Source organism: Trematomus bernacchii, unplaced genomic scaffold (genome assembly GCF_902827165.1).
Source record: "Trematomus bernacchii unplaced genomic scaffold, fTreBer1.1, whole genome shotgun sequence".
NCBI classification, from domain to species: Eukaryota; Metazoa; Chordata; class Actinopteri; order Perciformes; family Nototheniidae; genus Trematomus; species Trematomus bernacchii.
The window spans coordinates 1921190-1945697 of NW_022987654.1; the positions used below are offsets into that span (position 1 = coordinate 1921190).

Genomic DNA, 24508 nt, shown 5'->3' on the forward strand with positions numbered 1-24508 from the left:
AGCTCTCGTTGGTGTTAGAGAACGGGTCATAGAGAGTTGCTCAGTGTACGTCAGTATTTACATACACTATGATATTTCAGGGAAAAAGCTCATCTTGTGAAATTATTTCCAGGATGTGTTCTTGCACAACTTCACATTTTCTCTCAGATCTACCCAAGCTGCTGTGGCCAAACGAATTCATGAAAAAACAGACTTTACAGTTTGTCATGGTCAAATGTATAATTTGTACCATTTATAAACAACAGGTCTACATAATAAAGCACTTTGTTTAACCTGCACATCCTCCTTGAGCTTTTTAATCTGCAGTATTTTCGATGACTCCGTCCAACAGGTTTAACAGATTTGTTTTTATAGTGTCTGGTTATCAGCATGGTAAAAACCGTAGCAGTGTAAACACATGCTTCGTAAAGGAAAAATTAAAAAATGTTTAGCACAACATTAATACACATGATTTATTGCTTTGAGTTACAAAAAATAAAGCTGTTGTTTGTGTTCATAAAAATACTCAATATAAATGTTGTATACAAAAGTTTACACTGCTGATTGTCAGAAATAAAACATTTAGATTCATTTTTTTCCTAATAACGAGTTGATGAATGAGAATGCCGACATGAGAGCATGTGGACTGACGCTCCAGCCCCAAATCTGGAACCCATAAAGCCTCAGACATCCCTGCAACATTAGACACAGCACTTCTTATTGGCTGAGAGCTCCACTTACCCCCTTCCTCTATCGCCCGCCCAGCACACACACACTTCCTGCTTCTCTGCCTGGCTAATGCCGGACCACGCCCTCTGGAAGTCCTCTCAGCCAAACAGAACTGCCCGCAGGCCTCGAGTTAGCGCTTGGGTATAAAAGAGGCGGAGGTGGACCTGCCTGTCAGATGGTTTGTTGTTGTTCTGTCTGCCAGGTTGAGAGGGGAATGTGAAAGTTAGATATTTAACAAGGTAACCAGGAAACAGGACAGCCAGAGCGACGTCCAATCCGATGGAGCTTCAGAAGCCGTAACTTTCCCTAACGAGAGAGAAGACTTTTGTTACACACGCTTTCCAAGTCCAGGTTTGAGAGAAGCATCACAGCTTCTTGTCTTTGCAGTGGAAACTGAGAGGCTGTTTGTGGACAGTACAATGAGAGAAGAGGTGTCCTGCACTAACTCCCCTGAAGGAGGTCTGGGGGCCAGCGAGGAGGAATTGGAGAGAGGATCGAAGAAGAATCACCAAGGAGGAAATCGAAAGCGTACGCCTTTCCCCAAGAAGGACAGCATGGGTCAGACAGAGGAGAGCAGCACCGGCAGTCCCACCAGCCTGCTGCCGTCAGGCCCCAAGAAGGTGAAGAAAAGCCCAACGACAGTGGTGTCGTTGGCCCCCACGCCGCTGGGGCCCAGACTCGATCTGCCCTTTGAGGACCTCCACACTCAGCGTGTTATCGCAAACGTGCGGGAGCGTCAACGCACTCAGTCCCTGAACGATGCCTTCTCATCTCTACGCAAAATCATCCCTACACTACCTTCGGACAAGCTGAGCAAGATCCAGATCCTGAAGCTGGCCTCGCGCTACATCGACTTCCTGTACCAGGTGCTGCAGAGCGATGAGATGGACGCCAAGCTAGCCAGCTGCAACTACCTGGCCCACGAAAGACTGAGCTACGCCTTCTCCGTCTGGAGGATGGAGGGGGCCTGGGCCATGTCCGCAAGCCACTAGGATCCCATCGAACTTCTCTCCTAAACCCTCTCGTGTCCACATCTCCACCCCACCGCCCGTGTCTGTGTTTGCACCCACTTCCTGACCTCTGAACCTCTGAATTCTTCCCCTCTTGGTCTGATCTTAACCTTTTCATCTCAAACCTCCCTATACATTCCTGCTACATCTATGTGATCCATGATGGTTCACTTCATCTGTATAGACAGAGTTGGATCTTTAAACCCTCACCCTGTTCCCCTCCACTGTTTCCACTGCTCTCCCTTGTCTGTCTTACAGTTTAATCCAGTGCAACAAGACGCTCCACTGCAGCCCCCCAGGTATGGACAAAATCTGCAAACACACACTCACACAGACTGCATGAACACACACAGAAATCCTACAAACACAAACATGCACTTTTGTGCACTCAGTTCTGTTTCGCCATGTCATGTGCACACTTTGTAGGTTATTCGTAATTGTCTTTCAGAATATTATTTGTAGCTTTCAACAAAAAATACAGCAAATGCACTTTTAAAAAGAAGCAGACAGGATTACAAAAAAATAATAATCTGTGCTGGTCAAGATCTCTTTAAGTATCCTGTTCAAACTAACGCAAACATAAAACATTTCCCTAAATGTATAAATCTGTCCTACACGTAGAATGTAAGAATTGATCACAGATATTTTCAGACTAAACAACTTAAAGCAAGGTTGATCTGTAAAGCTCCTTTAAAACTGGACATTAACTGAGATGTTTACAAATCATCGTAATGATCACAAGATAATTTAAACTCAGTTTAAACGTAGTTAAAATAACTAAATATCAAAGCAAGATGAGGGTGCCTCTGTTTACATTCAGTACTTATCGATTTGGATATTGACATCTGTGAGTTTTGTGCAACCAGGGGAAAAAATATAAAATCTACCTCGTAAAAACACAAATATACAAAAAGTGTTTTCCGAGGTATAACAGATTCATAAAAAAAAACACATTTACAGTTTTATAATATTACAAATGATGTTTCTAATTCTGATGTTTCAATGTTAGTATGTTTTACTCACACGAGAATATTATAATATAAAGTAAAAGATCACTGATCCCTAAAACTAATTATTTCTCTCTTTTTCTTTTTTTTTTGTTCGGGTTTTCTTAGATTTTAAAATGCTGATATTTAGTTGCTTCTCGTTACATTAAAACTGACTTAGTTAATAAATGGTACGTGACTTAGATAACATAAAGGATCAAATCAAAACAAATATGTTTGTTCTGTGTTGGTTTGTGCAAATGATTCTACCATTTTGGGTGCAACTCTTGCAAAAAGAGATGTTGCTGTCAAAGAAAATCTTCCAGTCAAGTAAAAGTCCTTCAAAAATATATTTGGCAAAATTAAAAATACTGTTGCAAATGATGTGTTCATTTTCTCCATGTAATTGGAAATTGTCAAAATGATCAACAAATGAGATACAATGCAAATAATTCTTTTATGTTTGTAAACGGTAATGAAATAAATATCTATAAATCCCGTACAAACAAATCCAGTGTACTGTATAGACTCTTAAAATCATTGCCATGATTAAAACAGCTAACATAGTCAAATATAATGGAAGGTTGTTGCAATGCATTTTTAAGCACTCTAGTTGTTTCACTTCATTGTGACTAAACTAACTAAACAGCACATTATCATCATAGTAATCTAAACTCTGCAGTGTTTGACAGACCTCTGATGTATTTAAGACAAATGTTTTCCTCCAGAATCTGAAGGATCAACTTCACACAGGGCCTGGTTTTTTTCAACCATTTTAACAGACACCAGATTCCTGCACAGGTACAGCATGAAAGGAAGGAGAGAAAGGGAGAGTGGGGAGAAATAAGTGGAGGCACATCTCCCTCTCTCCCTCTCTCCCTGCAGCCTTGCCCTCTCTCCTTAGGATCTTGTATCGTGCAATCAGGCCCCGCCGGGGCCCAGACAAGCAGGAACCTTTAGATTGGAAACAGTTGTGAGGTATTAGGAAGGTGTGTGTACCAAGGTTAGGGTCAGGCACACAAGCCTGTGTGTGTGTGTCAGCGCATGTACATGTGTAACGATGTGTGTGTTTGTAGTGCACTTTAACTACCTGTGCAGTGTGTGTGTGCATGCATGTGTGTGTGTGTGTGTGTGTGTGTGTGTGTGTGTGTGTGTGTGTGTGTGTGTGTGTGTGTGTGTGTGTGTGTGTGTGTGTGTGTGTGTGTGTGGGGGGGGGGGGTTTGTGTGAGTGTGTCTATGTGAAAACATCTGCAGGTTGGTAAACAGGAATACACTTGCAGATGTTGTTTAGGGGATTTTAATCTCTAAAACACTCCAGGTTTTAGTTTTACGAGAACCACAGTTTAAGTTTTAGAAAAAAAGGAAGCCAGGAAGAATGACAGCATACAAGATAAGCACTTAATTGGAAAAAGAGCAAAGGGGCAGAAATGTGACCAAGTGCAGAGACCTCCATGTCATCAGATAGATGATGGTTCAAAGTAAACTTTAGTACACTTTATTCACTGTGCAGGAATCACAAATAATCCTTCAAGTACTAACACACAGGCTACATACAACCTATATACATTACACTGTCCAGACACACACACACACACACACACACACACACACACACACACACACACACACACACACACACACACACACACACACACACACACACACACACACACACACACACACACACACACACACACACACACACACACACACACACACACACACACACACACACAAGCAGCCTCCGGCCATGTGCACACTGCAGGTGTTCCACTCGCGTTATTATTAAACCTCTAGTGGCCTCAGCAGCAGACGTCCAGGGCTCCACTCAGTGCTGTGGATGGAATGCCAAGGCCTCTGCACGTGGTAGCTGAGTGTGTCCTTGAACACAACGCGGTAGTTATTACCTACCACTTTGCCGGCTCTGCCTGTTATCATCAGCTCTGCAGGGGCCGCCGCAGAAAGTGCTACAAATGTAAGGCCTGAAACTGACCTGAACGTCTAAGTTTAGGAAAGACGATGAGGTTAGAAAGAGTCTGAGAAACATCAAAGGTGTTTGTGCATGATGCATGTAATTTAAAACAGTGTGTACACATGCGTTAAATTACATGTATATCACTCCATTATTTGAAAACCCACAGAAGGTCCAATATATCAAGGGTGTCATCAAAATATTAGATGCAGACTCTTTTTAAGTTTCCTGAAAACTTAAAAATCTTAATCCACATCTCCTCTACAGAATGGCAGATGGTTTTCAGGGAGCGGACAAAAGTAAAAGGAATAACTGACAATATATTGCGGTTAAAACACGTTTAGTCATTAAGTGTAAGAAGAAGTGATCGGAGGTTGTATTTTTTGCAGCATTTTGTTTTAACAGTGTTTCTGTAATGTATTCATCTAAAGTATTCTTCCACTAAGAAAGAAACTAGAAAGTTGTTAAAATACCATCTTAGACTTACTGAATATTCAAGTATTTCTAATATGTTGTTGTACTTTTACTGGCAGAGATCATTTTTCCTTGATAGCCTATAGCCTATAGCATACAGACACACACACCATCACAAATATGATCACACAGCAGGCAGTTGAGTACATTTTGATGATTTGATTTTAGGACGTGTGGGTGTCTGGCTCAGAATGAGAGATGGTTCTGTTTGAGTTGGAAAAAACAATACTCTCCATTTTGTTTATACTATAATCAAAATGCCTGTCACTGCTCTTTCCTCTGCCGGAACTCCTGGCTCTGCTGCGTCCATGTGTGTGAATGTGTGTGTTTTTTGTTGTACAGTTTGCACTGACCAGCTGTTGGTGCTCTGCTGTGCATATTAAATCTCTGGCTTTTACTTTGGACTGATCCAGGACCAGATGTAAAGTCCTCTGCGGCTCGAATGCGTTTAAAAAAATTGTTCATCCAAAAGTTGTGGCTTCTGATACTCTTCTTTATTTTTAGAGACTGTGAGGCGAGCGCAGGTGGGAGGGTTGTTGTTGTGTGTGCATGTGTGTGTGTGTGGGTGTATATGAGTGTATTTGTATTTCACTGCTACATGCATATGTGCAGTTGTGTGTGTGTGGGCCTCGCTCAGACAGCTGCAGGGATAGAGAGCCATGGAGGAATGACTTCTGGTTTGACACGTAGGCGACAAAAACGGCACATAACTTTAGTGAAAAATGCATCAGGGTCTGTCATCCATTGTCATTAATAAAAGTATCTTCGAATCCCAGAAAAGTGCAAAATCTTGACATAAAAAATGCTATACCAAAAAAACTCCAGAAACACATTTTAAGGGGTTTTCTTTAACAATTATATCCAGTGGATCTCTCTTGCTTAGATCCAGTGCAACAGTGGCGGAGTCTGCCACTACCAATGAAAACTAGGGTAAAGAGAGATAAATACTAATAAAAGTAGATTATATGAATTCTTAATGAACAAAAAAATGTTCTGAATGACCTATATTTATATATTTAAATATCCTCCATGCTGTAACTTTAAAACTCAGACAATGTGAGATAAAAAGAAGAATAGAACAAATGTGAACAACAGATTAGAGGTCGCCCAGCACAAAGACGAGCTTTTGTTTGTCAATTTACACATTAGCGTGTTTATGGCATAATGAAAGTCATGTGATGAGCTGACACCCACAAACATACGTCTAACTCTGTCTTACAGACTTCTTCTTCTTCTTCTCTCTGTGTGTCTTTCTCGAAGCACGGAAAGGCACACTGTAATTAGGGTGAACAGAAAATGCTCCAGATGAAATGTTTGCTTGTTAAAACAAGAGAAGAGAAGTCAAAGGAGCTGTAGGGATTTTTCCGCTTTGCACGAAACCAAAGTGTTTGTTTGCTTTTACACATTTTATAACCTCAACATATCAGAGTTGTTTTTGAAACAAATATGCTTCAGACTGACACACAAGTATTACAAGTATGATCCTATCAATGTTCTCATCTTTGGTTTCTTATCTTTGCAGAAAACTGACGATGGAAAATCCTCGACTCTCAAAAAAGAAACATCAGAAGACAATTCCCCGGCCTTTTATCTTTCATACAACTTTTCCTCTTTCTCTGGACACGTGCTTGCCTCATGACACTGAGATGTTTTCTTGATTAACTGTGTTTCTGAAACATCAATGACTCCTCATTCGAGAGTCAAGAGCTGAACATTTTGAATGACGCAAACAAGGAGAGAAACAAACTAACAAACAAACAAACAGCTGGCCTGCGTTGACAAAGAAACAAAATGGCTGCTGGTTCGAGTGCCTTGGGTAACACCGTGATAACCATCATCCTCTTGGCATCGGATGACTCACTGCCAGACGGACATTAAGATGAGTAATGATAATGGCACAGTGATGGTTAGAGGGCGGTCACAGCCAATGAATGTTTACAGCTAAAATGCTAATAAGCTAATCGCTCTGGCTCTCAGAGCCCCGTGTTGTGGGAGGAAGAGGAGCATGTGGAATCTGACGAAGATCTTCTGCTTGTTGTGCTGTAGAAACTGGATAGCTTTCTTTTTATTGTGTATGTTTTTTTGAGTAAGTGTATGTTTGTGAATTTGGTGTATGCACACTGTATAACTTCAACTCTGCTCATGCATTACACTCTGCTTTAATGAAAATGCCCATGGGAAAACGTCTTAAACCACTGATCATAGTTCAGCCACTATTCTGATTATTTTCACTTTAGTGTTTGTTATGTGTCGCAAAAAGTTGTTTTTTAAAAAAGCAAAAAATACTGATTCATGTATATCTTTTTCCCGCCGCTTTAAGAAAGCCGCTTGCTAAGAGTGTTTTCATTAAATAATGCAAAAAAATTGAAAAGCAGACAGTTTCTTGTAAAGTGCGCCAAAGTGTTGATATTGTGATTTCAGCCATAACAGAGGACTCATTTGAAACCATAAGTAGTCTGATTACTGTTTGAACATTTGTGTTTTGTATTGATTTGCATTTGCTTTTGATAATCTTTATTTTGTCAACTCCTGTGGACAATAAATATTTTCTTAATGCTGTATACGAGTGTTATATTTTGATAGTCAAAGGAATATTGCATTAGCTTTTGGCTTTCAGTCCAAAAATTCCGATAGGACAGGAAGCCGTGGTGAATTTACCGTTAAAGTGAAGCAAGTTTATATGTTTATAGGAGTAAATAAAAGCTCTTATGCAAATTAATAGAATCAACCTTTATTAAGGATTTATTTGGAAACAAAAATAGTAGAAAAGACAAAGGCAGACAAAAAACAAAGTCAATATTTACACTTTACATAGTCAGTTAAGAATGAAACTGGCCTTTCAGTTTTGATTAAGATCCAGTTTGTTAAGGCTACCTTCACAAAGGTTGGTCAGCATGACACTTCAAGGCACACAGGCGGACAATTTGGTCTCTAAGTACGCACAGGGTTCATTTTTGATATCAAATATAAAAATAAATCATTTGCATTAATTAAGACAAAAGATAAGACATATGATATGTCAGGTCGCTGCATGATTTCTTTTGTAAAACTGCAAAAGCTACACTCGGACTGTCCTTCATGATATGGAGCTGAAACTCGCCGTCATTCTTTTTCTTCACATTTTCATAACATCAACAAAGATTCGGCAGGTTTTTGGATGCATACACAATGCAACATAAGGAAAGGAACAAAACAATAAAACATACTGCATTTTAAATCCATAGCACCGTCTTCATTGCGTTACACATGTAAAAAGCACTTCAAAGACACAGAATCTGAATGTATAAATAGTTGTTTTTTTCAAGAAATGTGTTTATATATCCATCCTGTGCTTTTGGTGCTGTTCAACTGTTTGGATAGAAAAAAGAAAAATTCACAAACTCTTCAAAGTCTTTGAAGTTCTCTAAGCCATGCCAGTCCAGGGACGGCACATTGTTCTCATAAACTTTGGTTGCGCTTAACCTGTGTCCAATTGCACTGTGGGTATTCAACTATCTCAGTGCTATTGCTCTATCTTAACTGCTAAAATCGTATGTTTGGTCCGGGGCGCAAAAACATCCCCGCTGCTGACGGTAAACAGAACGCTGCCACGTCAATGACAAACCAAGGACACGTCATGTCCTCGTTATAAAGGAAATATAAGGAAATAAAAAAGTACAGCAGGAATGCTCATCCACAGGTAGAAACACTGGTCCACTTAACAAACATCATCAAAGTTCAGATTTTAAGACCCCTCCCATCCTGAGGGTAAGTGCACTTTAGGTTTGTCTTTGAATGATCCAAAATGTGATCAGCATCGTCGTATATACAATCATTTTCTGAGTGGTCACGCTGTACTGAGGCATCATGGGTGATTTGTGTCTTTGCAGACGTGTAAAGAATCTCCTTCTCCCCTGATATTGATACTCCAATGACGAGAGGTATTAGCTCTTCATTGTGACTAATGCCACTGTTACACAACTACAGTATGTCTACACTTTAAAGATGCCCTTCATCAAAGGCTGCTTTTATCTGCCGGGGAGCCTCACCAATAACTGCAGCCGTCCACAGACTTTCTGCATGTGCTCGCCCGACAGGCCAAGAAAGAAAGAAAAAAGCGATTTAAGAAAATATTCAGACATACAAAACAATATGAAACACATGTATGTCGGACTTTACTGTAGCTTCATACTGGATTCTTAAACATCTCCGGCTGATATTCGCAGAAATGTGTGCCGAAGGTCAAATGAGTGAATATTCAAAAAAATAAAACATGAACAAACAAAGACGTTTGATTGTCAACATGGCCGACCTTTCACATTCCAGAACGGCGCAGTGCAAAGCGATCAGAAGATCTTTGTCCTTCATTGCATCTTTGTCACGGTCGGACAAATGACATCATCATAGTGGGACGCGGAGGATGTGTCTGGTCTCCGTCACCGGCACGTCCTGCGGGGATGACTCCTTCTGCTCAGAGTGATTGGCTCCACTAAGCCAGGGTGACCTTTGACCCCACCTTCAAGGTTACAACAGTTCTTGTGGGAGTCATTTACAAGGTGAAGTCGCAGAGCTGTGCTTTGTCAGAAGTGAGTTGTCAGCTCCTGACGCTTCAAGAGAGAGCAGATCCTTCATTAATCCGCCTCTCGTTGTCTTTCTTTTTGAACTTTTTCTCAGATCAGTAACCAACGCTCCCTTCAGGACAACACGTAGAGGCGTCATGAGAGAGTATGAATGTTGCGCAGGTGGATGTTGTATCTCAGTGTGTGTTTGAAGTAGGTCTGCAGGTGGAGGAGTGTTTGGGAGGCGATGAATACAGTGGAGGACATCTGTTTCCAGTGATAGTCCAAATTCTGTGGGTTTGTGTGTGTGTGTGTGTGTGTGTGAGAGAGAGAGACTTGGTCAAAGGCAGCTGTCAGTAGACTCTTTCCTCAGAGAGAATCACCTTTTTCTGTCCGTTTTTCTTCCATTTCCCTTAATGAACGAGAGGAGAAGAAAGACTGTGAGATACATGAAGTTCAGTACTGTGATGTTGCTAAAGCAGAACATATTGAATATGTGCTCCCTACTTGTCAGGGGAAACTCCCATTGACAGTGAGGCGATGGCGCTGACGGCCTCGCTGTCCGAGTCTCGCCTCAGCCTCCGTCTCTGCGCCTGCAGGTAGGACAGGTCCACCGCCGAGTCCTTCACACTGTGCCAGTACTCACCTGCAGGAAGCAAGGGGAGAGAACAGAGGGAGAGGAGGAGAAGAGAAAGATTAATGGCCTTGGTATTCCAGTGTTGTTTTCATTGAGAATTGTTCCTTGAGGGAAAGTGCCTGCACTGCATTAATAAAAAAGCAGTTCTTGGTGTTTGATCCACCAGTTGAAGCGGTTTGATCTGAATATAAGCATTGCCTGTCACATAAACAGCCTCTGGTCTAAATATCCTTGTTGATAATTTCAGAAACTCAAATGCAATCCGTTCTCTCAGGGTCTCCAGGCTCCTGCGACACACAGTTAAATCAATCAGTGTTTTCAAATGTGTTCATCTATGAGTGTGTGTGTGTGTGTGTGTGTGTGTGTGTGTGTGTGTGTGTGTGTGTGTGTGTGTGTGTGTGTGTTCTGGCTATGCATGGAAATATATTTCACCCCGGGCCTAAATTATGGACTTAACATTCTTGCGGCTTTGCAAATATTTTTAATTAATCTAATTTGGTTGGGATAACATTTGTGTGCAATCAGGAGGGGATGTTGCGAAGGTCGTGTGCCAGAGAAGTGTTTGAAGATAATTGGAGCCAGGGCGGTCGTGTGTGTGTGTGTCTGTGTGTGTCTGTGTGTGTGTGTGTGTGTGTGTGTGTGTGTGTGTGTGTGTGTGTGTGTGTGTGTGTGTGTGTGTGTGTGTGTGTGTGTGTGTGTGTGTGTGTGTGTGTGTGTGTGTGTGTGTGTGTGTGTGTGTGTGGGACGGCTGGAGGGAGGGATGGGAGACAGGGAGGTTAAGGAGGAGAGGTGTCCGGAGAGCAGGAGGGATATGCAGAGAGGAGTAGGGGAATGTGTAAAAAATGTGATCTTAAACAAGAAAAGTGGATTGAGAATTAAAAAAGTGTTTTTTTTACGCTGAAGGTGTGTGATGTAAAATAAAACAAAAGTAGCAGAATCAAGGTTGGTAGCAGAAGGTTCATTTAAAAAAGAAAATGTCTTTCAGAAGATTCAAGGAATTTGTCTGTCCGTGCGCTGCCTGCTGTGAGTAATATCACATATGATTTTGGTTTTAAGGTGGTGTCGTGCATCAGGTGGAAACACAAGTGAAAATCATTTTCTTAAAACGTGAGGGGCATTCCTGCCAGCCAATCTGCACGTGCAACATGTTATTCCATACAGTGCCCAGCAGCCCGCTCCGAGCGTATATGGTAGCCTACTGTTCACGCTGCGAGTCTTATATTAACGTGTCAGGCCGGGTCAGGTCTGGCATTGATTTAGTGATAATTTGCAGGTAGCGGGTCGGTGCTGAGCTCTGCAGGTGAGCGGCTGGAAAGAAAGCTGCAAGACTTTTTTGAATATGAATATAAGATGGAAAATGTGTGTGTGTTAACATGTGGCTTATTACTTTGTTAATGCACCTGAAACTCATCACTACAGAAAACACTCAAATGTCTAGGTGTTTTTCACGGTACTGCAATTCCTCTGAATACGTCCTGCTGTAGTTGTTGTTTTTTGTCGAGTTCTCACCCTGAACCTGGATGACTCTCTGCAGCGACTGGACGGCGTTCTCACAGGGCTTCTGGTCCAACACGGACTGGGACAGAGGCTCCACCTGGGAGAGGGCAGGGTCAGGGTTATAGGATGGAACATACTGTGTATCTCTACAGACACACACACATACTGTAGGTTAACACACACACGTCTCACCTCCATGCCCAGCAAGGCGCTGACGCAGGCTTCAGAGGCGTCACAGATGGCTTTGAGGTCATGCCCCCCCTCCAGAGCCAGGACCACCCGACCCCCGGCCAGAGACATCAGCTGACGTGTGAGGAAGCCAAAACCTGGACAACAACACACACATACACACACTTTGAGTGGTTCCTTCATTGTTTGTGAAAAGTTCTCAACATTGAGGTGATTGAGGTCGCCATCATGAGTTCTGAGCTCTTCCTGACTTATAGATACCATTCACTTCCATTCAGGTCAATATTCATTATAAACAGATCTTTTCAGATTCTACAGTTTATCTAAAAATAAAAGAAGAAGTTCCTGACAACAAACATTTTCTCAAATCAGTGCACAAATTAAGTCTAATTTCTGTATGAAGTTGCACTGAAGAAGTTTTGTTTCAATTAAAACATCACCAGAGGCCAAAATGTTCTATCTACCTGAAAACAGTTTTCAATTGTGAGGTGCGATTAGGCTTTATCATTTTACAATTTGTCCTAAAAGTGAATTTAAACTGTCTATTAACGCAATCCTGCTTTATGTCCCTGCATTAAAAATATGGATATTATAAGGAAATGCAGGACAACTTCTAGCTCTAAACAGAAGTGAACTTAAGACCTTTTTCGATCACATCTCTACAGTTGCCCCCTTGTTCGAAACCAAGCCCATATTCAATCATGACTATAATTTAGGTCTTAACTAAACATCTGCTAAGTTTTGTGACTGCATCTTGAACGGTTGTGACGCTTCTGCGGTGACAAAATCTGTCCGCAGAGATATAAACATATGGCAGAGTTCGGAAAACCTCCCCTGTGGTAGTTCCCGCTACAGTAGGTGTCCATGGACACACACAGAGACCCACAATGTGAAAACAATATCCACATCGCTGTCTCGGCTGGTAATAGAAAACAACAGTTCATATGAGGCAGAGGTCATTCTAAGACTTTCTCCAGAGAAATCATTATCAGAGTGTCTGCCGTTGTCTGTGTGAGAGTGTGTTGTTGGGGTTGATTGAGGCTTACACTTTGCTGTGACTTTGTAGCCTCCCAGTGACGACAAATGTCCTTCGACGGCATCAAAGCCAGCGGACACCAGCACCACATCAGGGGAGAACTCGTGGGCGATGGGCATCACCACAGCTCTGAGGGGGAACAGAGGAAACAACACGCTGTCAAACAAACGCTCTATCCTACATTACGTTCATTCAAGCCCTGTGGCCTGGCTGAAACAAGATAGTACATTCAAGAAATCATGTTTTCAACAGGTGTTCATAGTTTGTGCAAGAAATGCAAACTTGGAACAGTGCATACTATATTGTAATGTGAGAGAGGAAGTCATTGAGGGATTAATTTAAGATCAGACCAGACTGAAAAAGAAGTTATTGAAAAGAACAAACTTGGTTTCTGTTTTAAAAAACATCACAGGGTTGATTGATTTGCAACTGGAACGCTTTTACAGTGAAATCCCTTTTTTTCTGGATTGTTAACTGCAAACATTTACTTCATTGCAAACTCCATCCATTTAAAAATGATGAAAGATAAATTATCAAAGGCCTTGTGCCAAGCGCTTGATCTCTGTTCTCGATCCACTCCTGGGTAGCGGCCAACTGTAGAAGGTGGGGTAGCTCCCAGGTGTGAATGTGTGCAACTGTTTAAATGTGAAGCAGAGCACTGCTCAAAAAAAAGAAGCATGAACGCCCTGCAAACCATTCCTGGGTATATATAGTAAAAAAACGGTCAAAGCAAAGCAAATTTAGGGCAAGTGGAGAAAAATGTCTGTATTTGAGAGTGACACGAACAGATAAGAATGGGACCCTTGACATATCTGGACTGAGACGCCCTCATACTGACTGCTCTGCTCAGGGGAGACCACTTTCCTCTCCTCTACGCTCTCCTCCTCACTTCCTCTCGTCTCCCGCTGCCAGTTATTTAGCAAGAGCGCACGGCCCATGCCGCGTTTGATTCTCTCTCTCTCCTTCTCCCTCTCTCAGCGGCAGTTCAAAGGCGTTTGTGTGCGTCTGGTTCCTATTAGGAGCTCGTCCCTCTTCTCACGTCACTGACAGCCAGCCATCTGGGATCCATTGGGCCTAATTACGCCGCCTTTGGATTCCCTAACAATGCACCCCCCACTTCTTCTCCTCTCTTCTGCTCTCCTCGTAGTTTGTCATTCGTCAGTAGCCACCTTAAAAAACCATATGAAAATATGTGCATGCATGTACATATATATCTAATGCACCAGGCAAAATGTATAAATGACTAAAAACGTCCTTTAGTGTGTGCTGTGCTACTGGTGATTAGACTGACCTTTAAAATCTGACCATCATCTAAATGGTCCACACATACACACATGCTATGTCATGACACTTAATCTCAACGCAGCTGAACTTTCTCTTTATTGAACGAGAGTCCCACCGCCACTTCTCGACCACATTATTTCCCCTGTCACTAACACACACACCCAAAAACAGAGACACGCATCATCGACGACTGCCAGTTTTCTGTTCCATCATGAACAGAAAACACATAGTCTGGAACATCCCACCGTGTAAATCATGTTTTCAAATTGAATTAAAGTGCTGGCACCAGGCTCGATGCTTAATTGCATAAACATGGATTCTTGATGCATAAAATGTTGCCTGTAAAGCGTCTTATGCATTTATTTGCACCAGTGAATCCACAGAATGATGGAAAAATCCCTCCTGCGATGTATTTTGCTTTTCAAAAACGTTTTTTTGCTGCACTTTTGCAAAATGACCTTTTTAATATCATTGTGGAATTTGTTGCTTTAATTAGATAGTTGATACTGGAAGTAAATGACACGTAACAAGGGTCTTCGGGGCGGATATGGGCCCCGGACATCACAGCTACTTGCTATGTGCCTCAAACCACTGGACCACCGGGACACTCCTCCTCCTCAGAGCTTTGATACAGGGCAAAGTTTCTCGGGCTAACACACAATACGGTACAGTTCTGCAGTGCGGTCGACTGAGGAAGTTTTACACATGAAAACACTTGCCTTTTCCCAAACTGGATAGAAAATACCAAAACCAGACGCCTGCTCAGGAAAAAGACCAGTTGTTTCTTAATTAGCATCCGAAGCTCCAGTAAACACTGGACTTAGTGTTTCCGAGCCTCTCTATTGGCTCTTCGGGTTTTCTTTACCAGTATGGGTTAGCTCATTAGCATCTTTCCTTTGACGAGGGGCCCACCCACTGAGTCGGCTGCATGCAGAACTGTACAGAGCTCACATAATGTTTAATCATCTGGTGGCGAGCCGGTGTTGCTGACAGAGTTTGTTACCGTGTAGAGCGGAACCAAAGTATATTCATTCAGGAAAAATTAAATAAAAACTGTGGTGAGAGCAAAGGTTAGTCTTGTGTGTGGTTTTGTTTTTAGCACAACAATAAACGGAAAGCTGTGGCTTAAGAACGTATCTATGTTTTGAACACTGACAGCAGTTTTACTAAGAAAATTAAGTTATGAAATCTGTTCCAGATCCTACAGGTAATCCGTCATGGAGAAGGACATCCAACATTGCATTGTAATTGTATGATAATACACTCAAAAGTCTGTCTCACACACAGGTGTTGCATCCCACTGAACTTCAACCAGGAGGAGAAAAATAATGGCTCATTGTACTCGTCCTGGCACACACTCTTCTAATTCCTGTTCCTCATGAATATAATATGCTCTCTGCCTTTTCCTGACCTGGCTGGTTCTGCTCTTCTGTCATTGTGTGGATCTGGTGCTTTCATTGGCTTAACTAGCTCACCACATATTGGTACAGTGCAGCATACGTCAGGAGATGTACATTTTACCACTTATTATTTTATTTAATCTTGTGTTGAATGTCATTGTTCATCATATTAGTTGAAAAGTATCCTTATTATCTTTTCAGACACTTTTACTTGACTAAAAGTATTTTGTCTTATGATAGTCAACTAAAAAGACTTTAAACGTTTTTTTTAGTCAGTGAATATTTGGGCATCGATCATCAGATTGTATGAACATTTGAGTCATTCTAGTCTCGCCAAAATATAACCTTGTTTATTTCTCCTAAGTTCTGTTGTTGTTATGGTTAACTTTAACTTAATTAAGATAAGTAAGTTACTCAGAGTCCTGACTGTGCTCATTGTGTATGTAAGGGAACTGGATTGTTAAAAATAAAACTAGAGTCTAAAAATAATTTATCTCTACTTTGAGTCAACGAAAAATAAATAAATGTATCGGTATATTTAATTATATATATATATATTATGCTTTTGGTAAATGTTTGAGAGACAGTGATGTGTAAGTATATGTCATTTGTAGCAAAAATGGGCTTGAACCTGCAGACACAAGAACAGGCCAAGCACATTTAAGAAAGAAATATGAATGGGCTGATAAAGACATGTTTATTTACCTGAATGCAGCCAGGTACTCCGCATCACCCATGGGAGGGTTCAGACCCCCCGTCCATCCTACGTTCACATTGAAGCCCTCGCCTGCACCTGCACCCACCTGGATGAAGGGAGAGATGAAGGGAGAGATGAAGGGAGAGAGAAAGGGGGGAGCGGGACCAAGAGAGAAAAAAGTCTCTGTGAATGTCTAGAAAAGTTAACGAGTCCCAGTGGAAGTTGAGAAACTGCGTGAGGATGATATATTTGTGTCAAATGTTCACAAAATAAGCACGGCGTGTTTCAAAACCTTGCATTGCACCAATCGAGGAAAAGAGGCTGAATCTCTTTAAGGCAACACCAGGGAGTGATTACGATTCCTAAATGAAAGACGGATGGCTATTAATTCAACACCCCTGTCCCTCCATTTTGATTTTGATACAATTTGTCAAATAGGCGTATCAGTAAATCAGTCCGAGCCACAACAGAGCTACAACCATTTATGATTCAGCTTTAGGTTATAGCCATACTGAGAAATATTTCACTTTTGGAAATTGCTGCCTGATCTTGTAAAACGTTTTATTTATATATTATTTGTATATAACTCGACTGTATACCATGTGTTCTGTATGTAGACATTTAGTTGGTTCGGTGTGTATGTCATGACAAATAAAACCTTAATACTACTCCACATTACTCATTTAGATTTGATGAGGTACTGTAAATGATTTTAGTGGATTTTATTTGCTGTATTGAGATTGACATATACTCCCAAAATGCCAGGCAGAGTGGATGAGGGTTTCTTAAGTTTGACCTCACATATTTGGGGCAGAGAGTGAACTGAGGCCCGGGTCTTGGAATGAAGGTTTAAAAGATTCCTGCTTTTCCCTTTGTAGTCCCGCTAGCAGCCATTTAGCCGTTCTCAAAGCCCTTCACCATCAGTCAATGTGTCAGTTTGAGAGCAGAATGAGGAGCTTGATTGACACAGTCTTGGCAACAAGGCGTGGTAATTTCCTTTGTGTGTGTGCATAAATATGTGTGTATGGGTGTGAGAGGATGTTTGAAAGAATTCTGATGAGCATCGCAGAGCGTCTGTCTCCATTCTTCTCTCAGTGGACGGGATGTTCACAGGGCAAACTAAAAACACATGAGGCCTCCTGTCCTTTGCCAACTGGTAATGTACCCGCATGGACGCGCCCGTGCACGCCGACACACACACACACTCACACACAATTCCTGCCTTTGCTCCAAGTCTCTTGCACTCTTCTCTATCCTCTTTCTCTCTTTCATGTTTCAAGAGTTGCTGGACTGGATTAGGCCGTCGCTGGTTTCTGTGTGGTACTGTGCGCTCTCTGTTATGGCTATGACATCACACCCCTACCCCATGGTGTGTTATATACCTACACGGGGGACAGCTAGACTCCAGAGGTTTACCACACAGCTCAGCAGAGGCTGAGGGGCCACTTAAGGCGAAGCCACATCCAAGTCAGCAGAGCGTTTTATGTACCGTCCCTCATCGGGGGATTTTATGGGAAAACATTGACTATTTTATCCTCATTATTGTGGGGGAGGATGGGAGAACGAGAGGAGGGGATGTGGGGGATTGAATGGGTTGTGAATGCCACCGTGGGTTGGGGTCAATTCATCTGACTGGGGATAGTCATCACACTTGGTTTCTGGTAAGACCGCAGGCAGAATTCATAGGCATCTCAATTTCCTGTATGCAAACATTGGCATGCAATCCGACTGTACACATCCTGTTGTGAACTTCTTACATCCAAAGCTCTGAAGTTTCTGCAATAAACTCCAACAGGGGAAATAAACCTGCTGCACACACTGAAAATCAAAGTGTGACGGGGCTTACGACGCAAATTCACTGGATAAACTTATTTGTAGCTTTTGGAAAATGCACGTTGAAGTCAAAAAGTTGCAGGAATCACAGGCAGCGAATGCAACAAGTTTATTTGAGCTATTTATTTTAAGATGGAAAAACACTAAAAAGAAACGCTTAAAGACATTTTCCAATTAAACTTGAAGAAAGCACTTTGTTTTAAGATTTAATAGAAAGATCGCATTGCTAAGATTCCAGTGGTAAGTTAAGTTAGTTTGATCTTATCACAAAAACCTTGGCTTAACACCTTAATCCACAGCAGGATAACATACATGCTAACCTGTCCCATTTCCCCTCTGCAATGCAAATTATCCATCAATATGACCAAATTAATTATAATTGAGGCTTAACATCATGCAGATTATTCCTGGATTTATTATGACAATCATTCTTCCTGTTTGGACATACAGTATATTCTAATACACAAAGCTCTTGAGCTTCCTAATGTTCCACTGGAATCAAATAATTAGCCAACATATCCGTGCCCACATATCTTCACATGGGTGGTATTATCATGAAGTGAAATATATTCTCACGAGTCAGAGTGAAGGAATCCTCTGGACGAGGAGAACCTGCGTTGTGTTTCTCATGTGTTACTCTTTTGTTTTCACAAGGTACACACAAACACTCACAAACACCAGGCAGTTACCATGACAGCACAAACAAAGCACAACAACACAACACCGCTGTGAAGGACGACTTACCTCACTGGGATGTCCACTACCAGGAAAGAAGTTGCCGTTGTCATAGCGATGGAGGGAGATGTACAGCACGCTCGGGTCATTATAGAAAGCCTCCTGGGTGCCGTTGCCATGGTGAACGTCCTGGGCAATGATTGGATGACAGGTTAGGAAGTTGCAGTGGACATTTAAAACTTCAATTGATATTTTTTTAATGAAGATTTGAGCGTCTGTCTTCATATTTTAGGATGTGTAAACATTGAAAATGTTCTTTTTTCGAAAGGCGTAATGTCATCAAATATGGAATGAAGCAGAATATCATAAGGAAGAAAATTTTGTGAATCTTGGAAATAACCACACATGATTACATATATTGACTTTACAAAGCTCTGGAGTTAGAATTTCAGTTTCAAGGTTATGGATGAAGTTTCAAAGCTTGGACCTATTTGGGAAAGCCATTATGGATTCACATATTTGTTCAAAAAACGAAATGATCACAACTCACAAAGGAGAGAAGAGGATAGTCCACTCTCTAATAATGAAGTATACATCAAAACACATGACCCATAATCCAGAGCAGGGTCTGTAAAAACCTGGAAAGCTTTATCTTGTCAAAGGGAAATGTGTTTCATTCTTAGAAGCATTTTTGATGAAGCAGGTAGTAATTAATATTGATGCATTAATCTGTCACAGAGCACAGTGTGTGTAATGACATGGGACAGGCTCATATACACACACATGGTGAGCAGAGAGGACCACCTGGCTGCGGATCAATATCTGCATGTGTGTGTTTGTGTGTGTTTTTATATGACTGTGTGTGTTCATATATGTGTGTGTGTGTGTCTACTCTAAGCATACGTGACAGTTCAGATCTCACATGGAGAGCAGAGAAAACGTTGACTTATTAAAATAAATGATTAATAGAAATGCTACTGTATAGGGGGCTGCTCTGCTTCTGGGACCGTGTTTGTTTGCCCGTGATACATTTGTGTGCATGTGTGTTCTTCGTCTGTTTATTCCTATCCATGTGGGGACCAGTGATGCCGTTCATGCGGTGAGTCCTTACCCAGTCCACGATGAGGATCTTGCTGACGTTGAGTTTGTGTTGAAGCTGCTTGGCAGCGATGGCCACGGAGTTGAAGAAACAAAAGCCCCTGTGGACAAACAGACCAGGGAAGAGAGGAGGCCACATGTTTTTATCAGGACATCTTCAGCAAATTAATATCATACAAACACCACATGGACCTTAGGAACCTCTAAGTCTACAGTCACGTGGCGTCACATGGTGGCTATTCAGTCCAGCAGTGAATCGAATATATATTTAATCAAGTACCATACTTAAGTACTGTTTTGACATACCTGTACTTTACATGAGTATGTCAATGTTATGCTTCTTTGAACCAAAATTGGTTTTACATCAACAATACTACCCGATAATACCTTACATTATATTAATATCAAATATTTATTTATTTGAGATAAAATCAGGATAGTATAATATAATAAGAGTAAATATAGCTGATAATAGTTCTGTACTTCTTTAATTAGTTTAAAACTTGTACCTGTAAGGGAGGATTTTAACACCGTAGTATTTCTACTTTTACATATGTAAAGGATTTAGGTACTATTTCTACTTCTGACTGACAGTTGCTGCAAATATGGGTGAAATGGATGTTTCATTTCAAGGTGATTTCTACTTTATTTCCCACTGCTGACAAACAAACTGTATTTCTCATGTGAATAACATTATGCCGAATCTATAATTGTACCTCCGAGAAATGCAGAATTCACATATTTTGTGACAGATAGAAAACTGAGCTAATCATAAAATTCCCTTCTTATTCCAGATGATAGCATGGTGTAAATTGCTGGCAGGACGTTTCAGAGAAATGCACTCACAACTTGGCGCAGCAGTTCCCTCAACACTCGCTGTCTACAGTATAGGTATGCAAAAAAAAGTGTTGATGTATGAAAAACAATGGAGGAATGTTGGAAGTGGCAGTGTCAGCATGGGTCGTAAACTTTGCCTTTGTTTGTGTGTGTGTGTGCGTGGACGGTATATCATATATGCTCTCCAAATCTGCTCATCAAGAAAAGTCATTATCATCCCATAAATAACCAGTGACAAGCACTGCTGAGCACACACACGGTCCCAGCTGAATGTGGTTACTTGGCTAATGCCTCCTATCAAAGACTGACACAAATCTATGCACACAAAAACACACACGTACAGTGCACGCACACACATGCACGGCCTCTTTGCTCTGCTTTGCTCTGCTTTGCTCTGTGTCTTGAAAGCTTAAAAGAACCCGAGTGGAGGAGGTGGATCGCCTCGGGCATCAGTCAGGTAGCACACACACACGCACACGCACACGCACACGCACACGCACATGCACACACACACACACACACACACACACACACACACACACACACACACACACACACACACACACACACACACCCACCCACATTAAGACTGAGAGACCTAGACTCTCTCACTCGCTCAGAAGTATATCTGATCTCTAATAAATCCTTTGAAACACTTTGTAGAGACCTCCTGGCTCCTGGTATGTATGCGTTGGTGTGTGTGTGTGTGTGTGTGTGTGTGTGTGTGTGTGTGTGTGTGTGTGTGTGTGTGTGTGTGTGTGTGTGTGTGTGTGTGTGTGTGTGTGTGTGTGCGTGTGCGTGTGTGTGTGTGTGTGTGTGTGTGTGTGTGAGTGTGTGTTGCTGTACTTACAGAGGGGAGGAGTGGTTTGCATGGTGTCCAGGAGGCCTCACAACTGCAAAACCATTCTGTGGGAGGAAAAAGCCAAAACTGTAACACCTTTCTGCTTTCAGGGGTCGCACAGTTCACATCTTCAGGCATCTGGCCAAATAGATGCTACAGAAGGAGGGTTGCTTAAGCAATGTAGTCTTTACTTAATGGTAGTTCACCGCACAACCTGTTGCAACCTGATAATAACATAAACATGGCATTTACTGATAAGAGACACACCTTTAGCTCTCCTTGTGCCACCTTCAGTGCCAGGTCGGTGACACATCCTGCAGCGACACGGGAAGCTACCCACGTGTGAAGCTCGTTCCAGACTGTATCGATGTCAACCTGTGAGAAGAAAAGGGATGAGATACGTAGAGTCAGTCCAAAGTCAGCCTCAGATGACGATATTTTTATATTCATCAAAACTGCACTGTCTTGACTGATCCATAAAGAATTCCTGAGATGCAGTCAGACCAGTTTGCAGATTTGTACATCACAGTGACACTTAGAAATGCCATTCAGCAGGTTTAACCACATTTCATTAAGTCCAGCTGCTGTCGGTCAATGAGTCAGCTCATAGTTTTGTTTATGATGATCCATTAAAAATTGAAACATACATAAAATGAAATGTATGTTTAAACGCACTTTCTTTATTTTTGAAATAATAAATAATCATTATTTTAGTGCAGTTTATTCTTGTATTGTATTTGAAACAATGTAAATATATGGGAGCAGACCTTCTTCTAGTCCTTCTGTGGATGCTAACAATTGTACAGAGTCTTATTTTTTCCCACATAATCGTTCTCTTTGTTATTCTATAAGCCCCGTGTTGTGTTACTCCATGTTTCAAAACTCACTATGGTGGTGTGCTGTGGTGGAACAATGAAATCAGAGGAATTTCTTTTATCACAGACTTTGCCATCTTGTTCCAATCACCCCTCTTCACCAGAGCAGCCAAGGTCCGGAAATCCAGGCAGATCAGTCGTCTTATCAACTAACACCCAGCCCCCTCCTTCTTCTCCTTACTCTCCTCCTCTCTTATCTGCCTTTTCTCATTGTGCTTCACAACAGATTTTTCAGGGCAGTTTTATCTGTGACCCGATCATCAGGCATTTTAGGTCTTTTTATATCTCCTTCATTATACCTTCTTTCATGGTCGTTTACATTTAATACATTCTGTTCTCCAACTTTAAACAATTTATCTCCTTCTTCTGTATTCTCCTCCCCTGTTTGCCCCCACCCATTCCCTCTAAATAAAGTCGAGCTTCACTGTCACGCACCCCTCCAAGCTACAGTCTCTATGTACACCCTCTTTTCTTCCTTTTTCCTATCTCACCTTTGTACCGTCTTTGATTTCATATTTGGTTTCAAAGTTATCTTAGCCAAAAACAATAGCATTAGCAATTTGTACTATTATTAGTTTAATTGTGTAATGAGACATAATCAGCCATGTAATGTTTGCTGTACGCAATTTGATAAGTGGAAAGATTCCCACAGGACTTGTACTTTTAAAATGGGTAACAATGTGTGTGAGTGTGTGTGTGTGTGTGTGTGTGTGTGTGTGTGTGTGTGTGTGTGTGTGTGTGTGTGTGTGTGTGTGTGTGTGTGGCACTCACCCCGACTCCTCCACATGGTAGCATCACAAAAATCCGTTCAGATAAGATTCCTGCAGAAGAATATGTGTGTCATTCAACTGTCATGGATGTTTATATTACTATTATAAGAGCATCATTATTTCATTTTTTTTAATATTGATTTTACCAGCCAGTTTACGGTTGTCCAGCTTGAGGCGGTTGAGGGGGTTGGTGCCGAACAGCAGAACATGTTTCTCTGAATGGACTGACTGCAGCTCCTCTAGAGTGGCCTTCCTACTGGGGATGCGCTACATACACACAGAAACAAATACAAACTGCTTATAATACTGACTCTTGGGGTATGGATCTGCCAGTGTGTGTAGTGTGTGTGTGTGTGTTTGTGTGTGTCATACCTCACACTGGCTCCTGAAACCTGTTTCATTTAGTCTGGACCAGATGCTCTGGACCCTCCCAGCATGCTCAGGGTGGCGGCTGTTGTCCCCGCAGGTACACTGGTGCTTCTGCATCTGAGAATCATAAACCAGACCTGGACACACACAGACACAACGGAAACACACACAAATAAACATTTAAACATTAGTTTCCTCAGTATTTCATGTTTTACATCATACATGATTTGAACGTAACATTTGTCTTGAAGAAAGCGCTCCTCACCTGTGGTGAAGCGGAGCTGGGCTTCTGCTGCAGGGCTGGACAGGGACAGGGAAGGTATGGCTGTGTGTGGGTGTGGAGGCAGAGAGGTGTAGGCCGGGGAGGACTGGGTCCGACCCAGCGGCTGGTGAGGCCAAATGAATGCAGGCCCACTCTGGGAGTCCTGCTGGAGACCTGATCTAAGGATCACCTGCCTCTGTGGGTGAAGGGAATGAAGGAGAGTTGAACAGCAGTAGCGCATGGTCTGAAGTAACTGGAGAAATCTTTAACATTGAATGCCTCTCTCGCAAGTACTGATTATTTGGTCAATCTAATACTTCCTCTCTAGAACAAGCAGCTGTTAAAGAAAATACAGCGTAAGCAAGCTTTCTTACACAATACTGTAACTCTCCTTCTTTTCACATTGAATAAATAAAGCTACAGCGCCCTCTGTTGTTCAAAACATGTGTGAATGATTGTATATAAGCACTTCGGATGCAGATTTTAAACTTGTTTCTAGAAAATAAGTCAAAGCAATATA

General features: G+C 41.7%; 2 protein-coding genes across 5 annotated transcripts in view; one reads left to right on the plus strand and one right to left on the minus strand.

The window, feature by feature from the left end:
- Positions 1-898: 898 nt before the first annotated feature.
- On the plus strand, positions 899-7709 carry LOC117486497 (twist-related protein 2-like). The gene is made up of 2 exons (XM_034134962.1): positions 899-2017; positions 6673-7709. Exon 1 carries the CDS (start codon positions 1128-1130, stop codon positions 1698-1700), a length of 573 nt encoding a protein of 190 aa, XP_033990853.1. The 5' UTR covers positions 899-1127; the 3' UTR covers positions 1701-2017; positions 6673-7709.
- Positions 7710-7865: 156 nt separating this feature from the next.
- LOC117486498 (histone deacetylase 7-like) overlaps positions 7866-24508 on the minus strand; it is a 42248-nt gene continuing 25605 nt past the window's right edge. For all 4 annotated transcript variants that reach the window (XM_034134965.1, XM_034134967.1, XM_034134966.1 and 1 more), the window contains 14 exons: positions 23992-24184; positions 23730-23863; positions 23504-23624; positions 23359-23408; positions 21980-22087; positions 21722-21777; positions 20048-20135; positions 19006-19125; positions 16437-16534; positions 13058-13176; positions 12015-12148; positions 11835-11919; positions 10196-10334; positions 7866-10100 (listed from right to left, as the gene is read on the minus strand). In XM_034134965.1, the coding sequence (XP_033990856.1) occupies positions 10058-10100; positions 10196-10334; positions 11835-11919; positions 12015-12148; positions 13058-13176; positions 16437-16534; positions 19006-19125; positions 20048-20135; positions 21722-21777; positions 21980-22087; positions 23359-23408; positions 23504-23624; positions 23730-23863; positions 23992-24184 (1488 nt within the window). In that variant the 3' untranslated portion in view covers positions 7866-10057. The remainder of the gene's footprint in view (positions 10101-10195; positions 10335-11834; positions 11920-12014; positions 12149-13057; positions 13177-16436; positions 16535-19005; positions 19126-20047; positions 20136-21721; positions 21778-21979; positions 22088-23358; positions 23409-23503; positions 23625-23729; positions 23864-23991; positions 24185-24508) is intronic.